The 12,009-nt window shown below is 35.9% G+C and overlaps 1 protein-coding gene and 1 non-coding gene across 2 annotated transcripts in view; one reads left to right on the top strand and one right to left on the bottom strand.

Moving 5' to 3' along the window:
- Positions 1 to 12,009, top strand: part of Abcb7 (ATP binding cassette subfamily B member 7) — a 117,975-nt gene that overhangs the window by 84,753 nt on the left and 21,213 nt on the right. The window contains exons 5-9 of the mRNA XM_042668685.1: positions 7,175 to 7,307; positions 8,157 to 8,425; positions 9,649 to 9,737; positions 9,826 to 9,913; positions 11,281 to 11,455. Of these exons, the coding sequence (XP_042524619.1) occupies positions 7,175 to 7,307; positions 8,157 to 8,425; positions 9,649 to 9,737; positions 9,826 to 9,913; positions 11,281 to 11,455 (754 nt within the window). The remainder of the gene's footprint in view (positions 1 to 7,174; positions 7,308 to 8,156; positions 8,426 to 9,648; positions 9,738 to 9,825; positions 9,914 to 11,280; positions 11,456 to 12,009) is intronic.
- LOC122098270 lies at positions 6,766 to 6,899 on the bottom strand. Its single transcript, XR_006145708.1, has one exon. It is a non-coding gene; the product is annotated as a small nucleolar RNA SNORA42/SNORA80 family (small nucleolar RNA).

Raw genomic sequence — 12,009 nt, 5'->3', positions numbered from 1 at the left:
TGCTTCATTGGAGAAAAGTCTCACAAACGTTCCTGCTGAGGCTGGCTTTGAACTGCAGTCCTCAGTTTTCAATCTCTCGAGTAGCTAGGATTACAGGTGTGAGCCACCAGCACCTGGCTACATGCAGATCTTTTTGGAATCTTTTTCTGGAATCTCTTGTTTCACTGGCCTATGTGTCTCTCCATTTGACAATACTATACTGTACTGCCTTAATTTTTGTACTTTTATATAGTTAAGTCTTAAAGTCAGATAGTATGTCCTTCCAACTTTCTCCTTTTTTGTGTGTGGGGTGGATAATGGGGCTTTAATACAGGGCCTTGTGCTCTTGCTTAGCTTTTTTGCTCAAATCTGGCATTCCACCACTTGAGCATCTCCAGTTCTGATGTTTTGCTGATTAATTGGAGATAAAAATCTCTTGGATTTGCCTGTTTAGGTTGGCTTAGAACCACAATCCTTGGATCTCAGCCTCATGACTAGCTAAGAGCCACTGGTGCCTGGCTCCATTATCATTTCTTGCATCATGATGGGTATACTAGCAAAAAATTATCACAATTTTTGTTTATCTGGGTAAGACTATTTGGCTTCCTTTTTCATGGAATAGAAGGAACTTCTTGGTTCTGGAAAATCAGGCTTCTCAGTAGAATGAAAGACAATCAAATGGAAAAATTATAAACCACATATTTAGCAAAGTCCTTATATCAGAATATATAAAGAGATTTAAAAACTCAATAGCAGAAAAGGCAATTCAGTTATAAAATGTACAAAAGACATTAACAGATATCTCACCAATGAGGGGATATAAAGGGCAAATAAGCACATTTCATTATTGTCCCTAAGGAAATGCAAATTACAGTGAGATATAACTACATACCTGTAACAATAGTTTCCAAATAAAAAATAATAATAATACTAAATATCAGTGAGGATGTAGAAGACGACCACTCATATTTTGCTGGTTATTGTAAAATGGTACAGCCACTCTAGAAAGAGTATGGCCATCTCTTATGTTCTACACAGTCTTGCCATATGATTTAGCAGTGGGACTTTGGGACATTTGTCCCAGAGAAATAAAAGTTATGTCCATCTGTATGAGATTGTTTATTACATCTTTGCTCATAATACTCCCAACCATGAACAGCCAGAATGTCCTTCAGGTGTGAATACTTGAATGAGTTCTGGTACATCCATGGGGTAGTTGAGTGCGGTGGAAAATAAAAAGGACAGTCTGTTTGTGTATATAACAACCTTGATGAACTTCAAGACCATTATGCTAAAAGAAACAAAATGCCACTATCTAAAGGCTTTTATACTGCTTACTGACTCCACTTAGATAATACTCTCAGAATGATCAAACTATAGACATCAGGAACAAATTGGTGGTTGCCAGGGAATAGGAACTGGTGTGGAACAGGGGGTAGAGTAAGAGTGAATACAAATAAGAAGCACAGGGGAGTTCTCTTGTGGTGATAAAGTAATTCTATATCTTGATTGGGGTGTGGTCATATGAAGCTGGACATGAGCTCAAATTCCTTCAAAACACATATTTGAACATACATACCACTCACATATACATAAAATATAGGTTAACAGGTCATTGAAAACTGAATGAATTTTACAATTTTTTAAACTGAGTTCTATTTTTGTTAACAAATCATTGAAAACAAAGAATTTATAGATTTTTTTTTACTTTACTGAATTTTATATTATTTTTTATATTTTTAAAAATTTACCAACATCAAATACAGTGAAAGCAGGGGTTATACCATGGGGGAGGGACATACAAAGCAACAAAGAAATCATCTTATAAATATGTTAGAAACAATTGCATGAAAGCAAAAACATTTGAATACTTATCTTGGGGTTCATTTCACCTAACATCAACTTATCTGACCTTTTCTGCTTGTCTCAGACATATGCTAGTTATTGCAAATAAGGGAAACCATGGATACAGGTGGACCCATTGCAACAATGAGATGTACAAGTCGTTATGTCAAAAAACGAACTTTACAACTTGGGCAGGGGAAGGGGGGAGATGGGAAGGGATGGGAAGGAGAAACAAAGGAGGAGGCTACAATGCTTGATAAGAAATGTACTCATTATCTTGCCCATGTAATTGTAACCCCTCTGTATGATATTTTCACAATTTAAAAAAAAGGTGAAAAAAATTATATTTATTTTTAATTGTAAAGGTGATTACAGAAGGGTTACAGTTACATAAGTTAGGTAATAAATACATTTCTTTTTGAACAGTGTCATCTCTTCCCTCACTCTCTCCCAGTTTTCCCTACCAACCTCACTCCCCCACAAGTTATATAGTTCATCCTCAACATAGTGTCTAGTGAGTATCACTACTGCATTTGTTCACCCTTTGTCCCACCATTTCTGTGCTCTTTTTTATCTGTCCTCCCCCAGATAAACTTATATAGAAGACAAGAGGTACAGAAATAAAAAAACAGTGACAGAGGACAGAAAAAAAAACAAACTAAAACTTGCTCAGTTTTGTTTGCAGTTAATGCACCAATTGTGCTCACTTTCTGGTTTTGATATTGAACTGCAGCTATATAACGTATTAAGAGATGCTAGGTGACACATACAGGGCTTTATTTGTAGTACTTTTGCAACTTCCTGTAAGTTTGCAATTCTTTCAAAATAAAAAAGAATTTAAAATTTTTAAAGGTTATTTTTTTTTCGGTCATGGAGGCTGAACTCTGGGCCTGGGCGCTGTCCCCGAGCTCTTCAGCTCAAGCACCCTACCACTTGAGCCACAGCACCACTTCTGGCTTTTTTCTGTTTATGTGGTACTGAGGAATCGAACCCAGGACCTCATGCATGTGAGGCAAGCACTCCAGCAAGGAGCCAACTTTCCAGCCCCCTTAAAGGCTATTTTTTTAAAATAGTTTTGGTGTTTGAACTCAAGGCCTCATGCTTGCTAGGCTGATGTGATACCACTGAAACATGTCTCCAGCCTTCTTTTTCACCAGCTAATTTTAGGGTAGAGTCTTAATTTCTGTTCAGTGTGCACTTGAACCAAAGTTTGCTTACTTTTTGGGTTCCTGTCATTGCTAGGATCATAGGCTGTGTCACCTAATCCAGCTTCCTTTGAATCTCATGAACTTTTCAGCCTAGGCAGTGTGTTCTTTTCCATCTCAGCCTCCCATATGGCTTGGGATGGCAGATGTGCTATATGTTAAGAAGATATCTGGAGAAGTTACCTGCCCTGACTGTCCTCCAGCAACAATCTTCCTGTTCTCAAGTAGCTTTGACTCAATTAAGTGGGATGGGTTTAGTCTAGTTCTGCTGAAGATAAAATATTAGGGAAAACTAGTATTTTCTACTTCTCATTCCCAACCTATCACAAGACCAGTGAAATCTCACATATGTAGTAGTGAGAACATCTATACCTAAAATAAGCCAATCCTATTTTATTAATGTATCTCTTTTAAAATATGTGTATTTTGTTCCTTTTTAAAGTTACTTCTATGGGGAAACTGACAGTATTCAGTTATAATTAGAGGTACTGCCATGTTCTTAGCACTGTGCTAACTATGGTTTCTCTGCCAGTAACAACACAGGACAGATGATGTTCATATGTTCTACATACTGAACAGACTATTACCAGATTTACTCAGGCTCCCACACCATCTCCATGAAAAGTAAAATTGCACAACTCTATTGGTAATCCATTAGTTTAGTCATCACGTGTTGTAGCTGTGTTAGGAGAGTTGCATGCTAGCCGTAGCTATCACTTTTCCTCCTGCTTAAGAATGTATAATGGAATGCAGGGGAGGCAATGTAGCCTCATTACCTCGTTGTGTGGAAAACCTGGAATCTGCTCAAGTTCATTTAAATTACTTATTTAAATTACTTTGCAACTTTAAATGATTTAAACAGTGCATTAAAAAAAGTACAAAAGAAATAAAATATATGGTTCTTACCCTGTAAACTGCTAAAATAGGTAGGGTAGACTAGAAAATGCCCCAGTTCAAGTTTCAGGTCTGGATTGTAATCTCAGCTCTGTTCCTACAAGTCATTAAAGTTGACAACACCTGAGTTTCCTCAGCTATAGCAGTAATATCTATTGCACTGATTGTTTTCTATTCTTCATCTTCACCAAATGTACCTAGCACCATATCTGCTCCTCACTGTAGCTTTGTCATGCGATGTACTTAGAGACTATATTCAAGCACATGCATATGTTAATGAAAATATGTCATAAAAGTGATAACTTTTTTCATAGTATTGAGAATTGAGCTCAGGGCTTCAAGTTTACAAGGCAGGAGCTCTACCACTTGAGTCACACTTCAGTTTCTCTAGTTATTATTGAGATAGGATCTTTATTCCCTATCCCACCAAGGCTAAGCTCCTTCTACATGTGTTTCATGTTACTGTGGATGACTAGTGCATGCCATCGCATTCAACTATTTTGTTTTCCTTGTAGCTGGGATAACAAAAGCATATCAACCATTAGTTGAGATGGAGTGTGACAGACTTGTCTGCCAGGGCTGGCCTCAAACTGAGATCCCTTGATCTCCACTTAGCTAGGATTACAGACTTGAGCCATCATGCACAGAAAATGCAATAAATGAAAATACAACTATAAAAAGAGAGGTTTTGAAAATGGAGAGGGCCAAATTTTGTACAAGGCTCAGAGAAACCATTATGAAAGAAACGAGATTCATACTGGACTTTGGGAAGTAGCAAGATAGAAGAGGGAAGGGAAACCATTTCAAGAGAAGCCTCAGCTGAGGTTATATGGTTTCAAGAGAATCAAAATTGAAGGATGTATACTTGGAACCTGCCATGTATTCTATTTTAAATTATATTTTGAAGGAAGAGGTAGGTAGGAGAGAGATGGGTGAGCATGTTGAAAGGGGTGACATTGATCAAGATAGGAGAGGATCACAAAGGCTCAATAGCTATGTGCATATAATCATATAAAATAATATTTATAGAAATGAGCTCTAAGAAATGGAAACAATAGAGTTTTTTTCTATGTTGCTATTTTTGTTTTCTTTATCTTTTGTCTTATTATTTTATCTGTTTGGGGGAGAGTAAAGAGGACACAGAAAGGGTGGGGAAAATGATAAATAAATGCAGGGGCAATACTCACTAAACAGTATGTTGAAAATGAACTATACAACTTGTGGGTGGGAAAAACTGGGAGGCAGCAAGAGAAGGGGTGACATTGTGCAAAAAAATGTACTCATTACCTGACATATAACTGTAACCCCTCTGTATATCACTTTTATGGTAACAATAAAAAATATTTTAAAGTCTCTAACAATGACCAAATATTTTACTACCTGAAATAATTTATTGTGATTCAAAATAAAAAGAAAAGATATGTTGTATTCATACACTGCTTCATTAAATGGCAACTCCTTTGTATAACTACTTAAAGATAATAATAAAAAAAATCTATTTTGGGTCCAGGTGCTGGTGGCTCATGCCTATAATTTTAGCTACTCAAGAGGTTGAAATCTGAGGATCACAGTTCCAAGCCAGCCCAGGCAGAAACATCAATGAGACTCTTACTCCAGTTAACTACCAAAAATTCGGAAGTACATCTGTGGCTCAAGTAGTAGAGTGCTAGCCTTGAGCAAAAAAGTTCAGGGACAGTGCCCAGGCCCTTAGTTCAAGCCCCAAGACCAGCACTATAGAAACATTGAGAGTTTTAAGCAATTTATCTCAAAATGTTACAGAATTTAAAGAATTTTACCAGTTGCCCTGTTACTGCTTAATGTTAGAACACCTACTTAGTACTTAAGAACCCTTATGTACCTTATCTTGAAATCTTGATTGGTGAGATTTGCGCAGCTTCTATTGGTTCTAGCTTAACTTAGACTTGTTGGAAATAAATTCTTTTAACAAAGTTGAGAATGGCATAATAGTGGAATAAGAGCAATAGGGTTTAGTAGGCTTTATAATATTGTTTTCACTTTATTAATGGTATCAATTTAGTTTTTTGTTGTTGTTTTTTGTTTTGTCAGTTGTGGGGCCTGAACTCTGGGCCTGGGCGCTGTCCCTGAGCTCTTCAGCTCAAGACTAGCACTCTACCACTTGAGCCACAGCGCCACTTCCGGCTCTTTCTGCTTATGTGGTGCTGAGGAATCGAACCCAGGGCCTCATGCATGCAAGGCAAGCACTTTACCACTGAGCCACCTTCCCAGACCAACAATTTAGTTTTTTTTAAAGAAAACTTTAGTATTCTTATAAACTGATTGTTACTAAATAGTGGTTGATGTTCTGGATACTTAAGCTGCAGAAAATGTGGAATATGAGTGATTAAATATTTGCCTCGAATATATATATATATATATACATATATATATGTACATATATAATTTTTAAGATTTCATTTTTATTTTCATAGAGATATATTTGGTTAATGAAATCTTAGCTTGGTCTTTATTGGGTTTGGTTTGTGTACTAGAACAATGATATTATTCTGAAGCAAATAAATCTATCACTTTTTTGTCAATAGTGAATCTACCACAGATACTTGTAATTTATCAAATTCTAAGATGCTTTTTGCTGTATAACTTCAATTTTGCAACAATTTTTTTGGTGAACAAATCATCTTAAGGTATTTATTAAATGCCTACTATATACAAAGCATATATACTCAGCAAGAGTAAGTGAAAAAGAGCAATATGATACAGACCCTAAAAGATTAAGTACTAACAAAATATACAAACAACTATAATATTATTATTAACTGCCATGACATTTGTGGGAATTCATATTACATAAAGCATTTTTTCCCTCTGTGCAATCCCCTTCAGTGCCAGTAGCCCACAGGTAGAGGCCAACCAATGGTTCAAGACCACAGATTGCTCTGGTATGGGACAGTATGAAAGGCCCAGGGGGGACGGGCCTACCAAAAATCCAATCCATGCATCAGAAAGCATTTTTGAGTGGCTGATAAAGGATTTTATAGAAGCAGGAGCATTTGACTAATTCACATAGCTTATAAGTGAATATTATTATAGCAGTTTAATGTAGAAATTCTGAAATGATAGCTTTCTCAATGCCAAAGATTTTATCATTTATAAATAGGAGAAATTATTCCAAAACAAGTAAATGATTAATATCTAAACATTACCACAAATACTAATGTACTTTTATAAATATTTTATGTATGATAGGTAATTGATGTTTTTATGTTTCTCAGGCCATGAATATTGTGGTCCCCTTCATGTTTAAATATGCTGTAGACAGCCTCAACCAGATGTCGGGAAACATGCTGAACCTGAGTGATGCACCAAATACAGTTGCAACCATGGCAACAGCAGTTCTGATTGGCTGTATGTGTGATTCTTTAATCTGTCTACAGGTGTTGACTTTCTCCAAGAAGGTTTCATCATATTTGAGCAGATGACCTTTTCACCATAAACACAACATAGCATTTTGGATGTTTATTATTTTATGTGAGATTTTTTGATATGCTTTTAAAAATTCTTTGTATATTTTGCTAAAAAATTTCATAATAGTATTTTCTACATTCTAGAAAATAATAATATAAAATAAGATATTAAATTTATAACAACCTTCAATAGGCTTTGTATAATATAGCCTTTCTAGTAAGGCTAGTTATTTTCTTGCTGATGTTGTTAGCTATTAAATAGAAATAGCTCAAGAATAGTACATTATGCTTTATTAAAATATTTTCATAGCCCTGACATAAAACTACAGTTTGAAAAGGGCAATATGAATACTGTGTGGCACTATTCATAAAAAAGAACGCTGTGAGACTTGGGAGGCATGAGTGGGGGCATGCTTTTAGTCAAAGTACTTGACTTTTCAGAATCTCAGTCTTATTTGTTATTTGAAAGAATTGAATTAGATCAAAAACCTTAACAGATATACACTTATCTGCAGTAAGGCCATATGGGCCATAATTTATTAAAGGTATTTTAATTAAGAAAAAAATCTTTCAACATGTAAAATGCAGTGGAAAAAAAACACTGGAAGGGACTCATGATGATGGAAAGGTTACTAATCATTAGAGTAGATGGATTTTAGGTGTTTTAGTGTAAATATCCTGTGTTACATCCAATGATTGAATTATTCATTGCACAAATACTTTTCTGAGTCCTTGCCATTTTACACTTCAACAATTCCATTTTTACACTCTTTTTTTAATTTATTGTTAGATGGTGTATCAAGAGCTGGAGCTGCCCTTTTTAATGAAATTAGAAATGCAGTATTTGGAAAAGTAGCCCAAAATTCAATCCGGAGAATAGCCAAAAATGTCTTTCTCCATCTTCACAACCTGGATCTGGGTTTCCACCTGAGCAGACAGACAGGTGCTTTATCTAAGGCTATTGACAGAGGAACAAGAGGTATCAGTTTTGTCCTGAGTGCCTTGGTATTTAATCTTCTCCCCATCGTGTTTGAGATGACTCTTGTCAGTAGTATTTTGGTAAGTAAGACATTTTTTTCATACTAAGCTTTTACCTTACATTTTCATTAACAGCAGTTGAAGATTTGAAACACTCATACACAACTAGGGGTTTGAAAGTAAAATTTCCTGATGCCAGAAAGATGATAGTTATATTTACAGTTTATTTTGCCACAGATTTCAAAGGACTGTCCAAATTATTTATCATGTTTTTATCGCAAAATAATTGTTTGTCTGTACACGCAGTAATTAACTAGTGCCTGCAAAGGTTTGGGTTTTTTTTGGGGTGGGGGGGAATACACAAATATCCTTTATTGGTGAAGAAATAGACTGCTTTCATTTATACAATGGAATGCTACTTGACAATAAGAAAAGTGAAGTATTGATACATGCAACAACATGGATAAAACTATTGTGTTACATAGAATATGCCACTCTCAAAGGCTACATGGTGTGATCCTGCAAGTAGGGCCTGAGGCTACAGGGACAGGAAATAATTCTGGAAAGGGATGGAAATGTTCTATATTTTGATTGTGGTGGTGGCTACAAAACTATGTTTTTATCAAAATCTATAGAACTATACACTAAAAACAGTGAAGGTTTGTTTTCGTTTTTGTTTTTTAGCAGAGCTTTATATATAAGACCTTGGACTGGCCGGGTGCCAGTGGCTCATGCCTGTAATCCCAGCTACTCAGGAGGCTGAGATCTGAGGATCATAGTTCAAAGCCAGCCTGGGCAGGAAAGTCATGAGACTCTTATTTCCAATAAACCACTAGAAAACTGAAAGTGGCACTGTGGCTCAAGCGGTAGAGCACTCGCCTTGAGCTGAAGAGCTTAGGGACAGTGCCTAGGCCCAGAGTTCAAGCGCCATGACCCACTAAATAAATAAATAAATAAATAAATAAATAAAAAGACCTTGGACTGATATGCTCAGATATATTGGTTTCTGTTAGCCACTCTATTTCATGTTTTATAGTTAAATGTGAGTATATGAATGTGTGTATGCACACATAGTAATTAGCATTTGATGGGAGTATAAATGGGACAAGTGCAGTGCAGTTTGACATCCTTTCTTTATTACCTAGAGAGGTTGTATAAGATACTCGATTTCTTGCCTTTTATTGATACATAGAACTAACCACCATACTTTTATAAATATCTTTTGAACTAAAATTTGTTGTTGTTACTCTAAGTGACAAGAACAATGACTGTTTCTCATTTCTTCTCCTGACTTCTTTTTCCAGTATTACAGATGTGGTGCCCAATTTGCCTTGGTAACCCTGGGAACACTCGGTGCATATACAGCCTTCACAGTTGCAATCACCCGGTGGAGGTATGATATCCCCCCGAGGCTAGTCAATGTTTAGAAGCTATGTTTTTATAACATCCATTTCATACTTGTGCAAATCTTTGTCTTACAGAACTAAATTTAGAATAGAAATGAACAAAGCAGATAATGATGCAGGTAACGCCGCTATAGATTCACTGCTGAATTATGAAACTGTGAAGGTAATACGTTTGATTATACTCTGTTTTGCCTTTACACTGCACTAGGATTTGTTCTGCCATTTACTTTAAAAGGAGCTATAACTTAGAACATCAGATTAGGATAGGATCTCTAGGTGTGATGGAAGGTTTCTTTTGCTTAGAAAATGCCCTGTTTTCCTTTTCAGTTTTTGTTTGGCAACCTCAGAAATTTTATCTTCTGCATTGACTTGTAAGTGATCATAAATATATCATTAGCATCTTGATTCAGAGTGAACATTAAGCTAATCAAGCTGACATGTCAGTTCTTGATCCTCTTCCTGTCTATCCCTCAGAGTACCTAGCATAGTGCTTTTCATAATTCTCAGGTTTTGTTTATTTTCCATTCTTCTCGTGTACAAAGCATTATACTGAGTGAAGAGAGTGGTAAAAATAACTACATTGTAATCCTTGCCCTCTCAGATTCTTACAGTGTATTGAGTTAAGTATGCAGATGACTAGACAAGACGACAAAATGTGGCAAGGGTAGTGGGGAGTGCAGTTCAGAGGATCAGGAAAAGACTTCCTAAAGGAAGTACCACTGAAGGTTTTTTAATTATGTAACTTCAGATTAGGCATTCAGTAAATATTAGTCGGACAAATTTTGCTGACTTTTGAAATACAATCCATTGTGGAAATGCAAAGTACAGGGTCACATGTAATTTTTTTTTTTTTTTGTCCATCGTGGGGCTTGAACTCTTGGCTTGGGTGCCGTACCTAAGCTCTTCAGCTCAAGGCAAGCACTCTACTGCTTGAGCCACAGTGCCACTTCCGGTTTTCTGGTGATATATTGGAGATAGGAGTCTCATGGACTTTCTTGCCCGGGCTCGCTTTGAACTGTGATCCTCAGATCTCCGCTTCCTGAGTAGCTAGGATTACAGGTGTGAGCCACTGGCACACAGCAAAAGTCATTTTTTTAAGATGGTGTCTGTAGTACAAAATTCTACCTAAGGGTAGGTACAGTGGCTCACTTATAATCACAGCTCCCCAGAAGGTGGAGATCAGGAAGATGATGGCTCAAGTCTAGCCCAGGTAAAAAAATTAGTAAGATTCCCTTCTGAACAAAGCAAACTATCTTCTCAACTATTTTCGGAGGTTGTAGAATAAGTAAGACCCTATCTGAAAAATAACCTAAAGCAGAAAGGGCTAGAAGTGTGACTCAAGTGTTGGAATACCTACCTAGCAAGCATGGAGCCCTCTATTCAAACTCCAGTACTGATCAAAAAAATGTATCTCTGTATGAAACCTGGTGAAAACTAACACTAAACATTGTTAAACAATATATGCCAATTATATTTGTTATTCCAATAATATTTATTATTTTAACAATTACTGTTTTATGTGTTTTACAGTATTTTAATAATGAAAAATATGAAGCACAAAGATATGATGGATTTTTGAAGAGTTATGAGAATGCTTCATTGAAAAGTACCTCTACTCTGGCTATGCTGAACTTTGGCCAAAGTGCTATTTTCAGTATTGGTTTAACGGCTATAATGGTGCTCGCCAGTCAGGGAATTGTGGCAGGTAATGGATGTGTGGTTATCACATTTATAGACTATGTAACTTAACTTTTATAAATAAAAATTAATGAAAGTAATGTGTGTTAAACTTAATGATAAAAGGATATTCAATAAAGTATTTTAGCACTTTTTGGAGTGCTTTCTCTTTTATATTAGAATGTATTTTCTTGATTGATAAGCACTAACACATCAAATGGGATTTCTGTTTATATGTGTCTACAATCTGATTCATGAGCAGCTTTTTTTTTAACATCTAGTCTCTTATAGACCTAGAAACCAACCTCATTAATTAATCCAAAGGACTAAAATATAGGCTGTTTTGTTTCTGGAATTACCAGTATCCTTATAATCTTTTATACATCCTTTTTCCATTTGGTAACATTCAAAAAGTAATATCTGTGTCTCTTTCTGTAAACCTCCCAACTCAATTAGAATGTATTTACTCACTGTTGTTAATATAAGACTTATTTTCGGTCCATTTGCTCCAATTGTTTAATGTATATGAATTTTTTTTTTTTTTTTTGTCGGTCATGGGGCCTGAACTCTAGGCCTGGGTGC

The sequence above is a fragment of the Dipodomys spectabilis genome, unplaced genomic scaffold (genome assembly GCF_019054845.1).
Source record: "Dipodomys spectabilis isolate Male_0828 unplaced genomic scaffold, ASM1905484v1 ptg000468l, whole genome shotgun sequence".
NCBI lineage: Eukaryota > Metazoa > Chordata > Mammalia > Rodentia > Heteromyidae > Dipodomys > Dipodomys spectabilis.
Note: the sequence above shows the minus strand (reverse complement) of the source record. Positions and strands in the feature narration are given on the sequence as shown.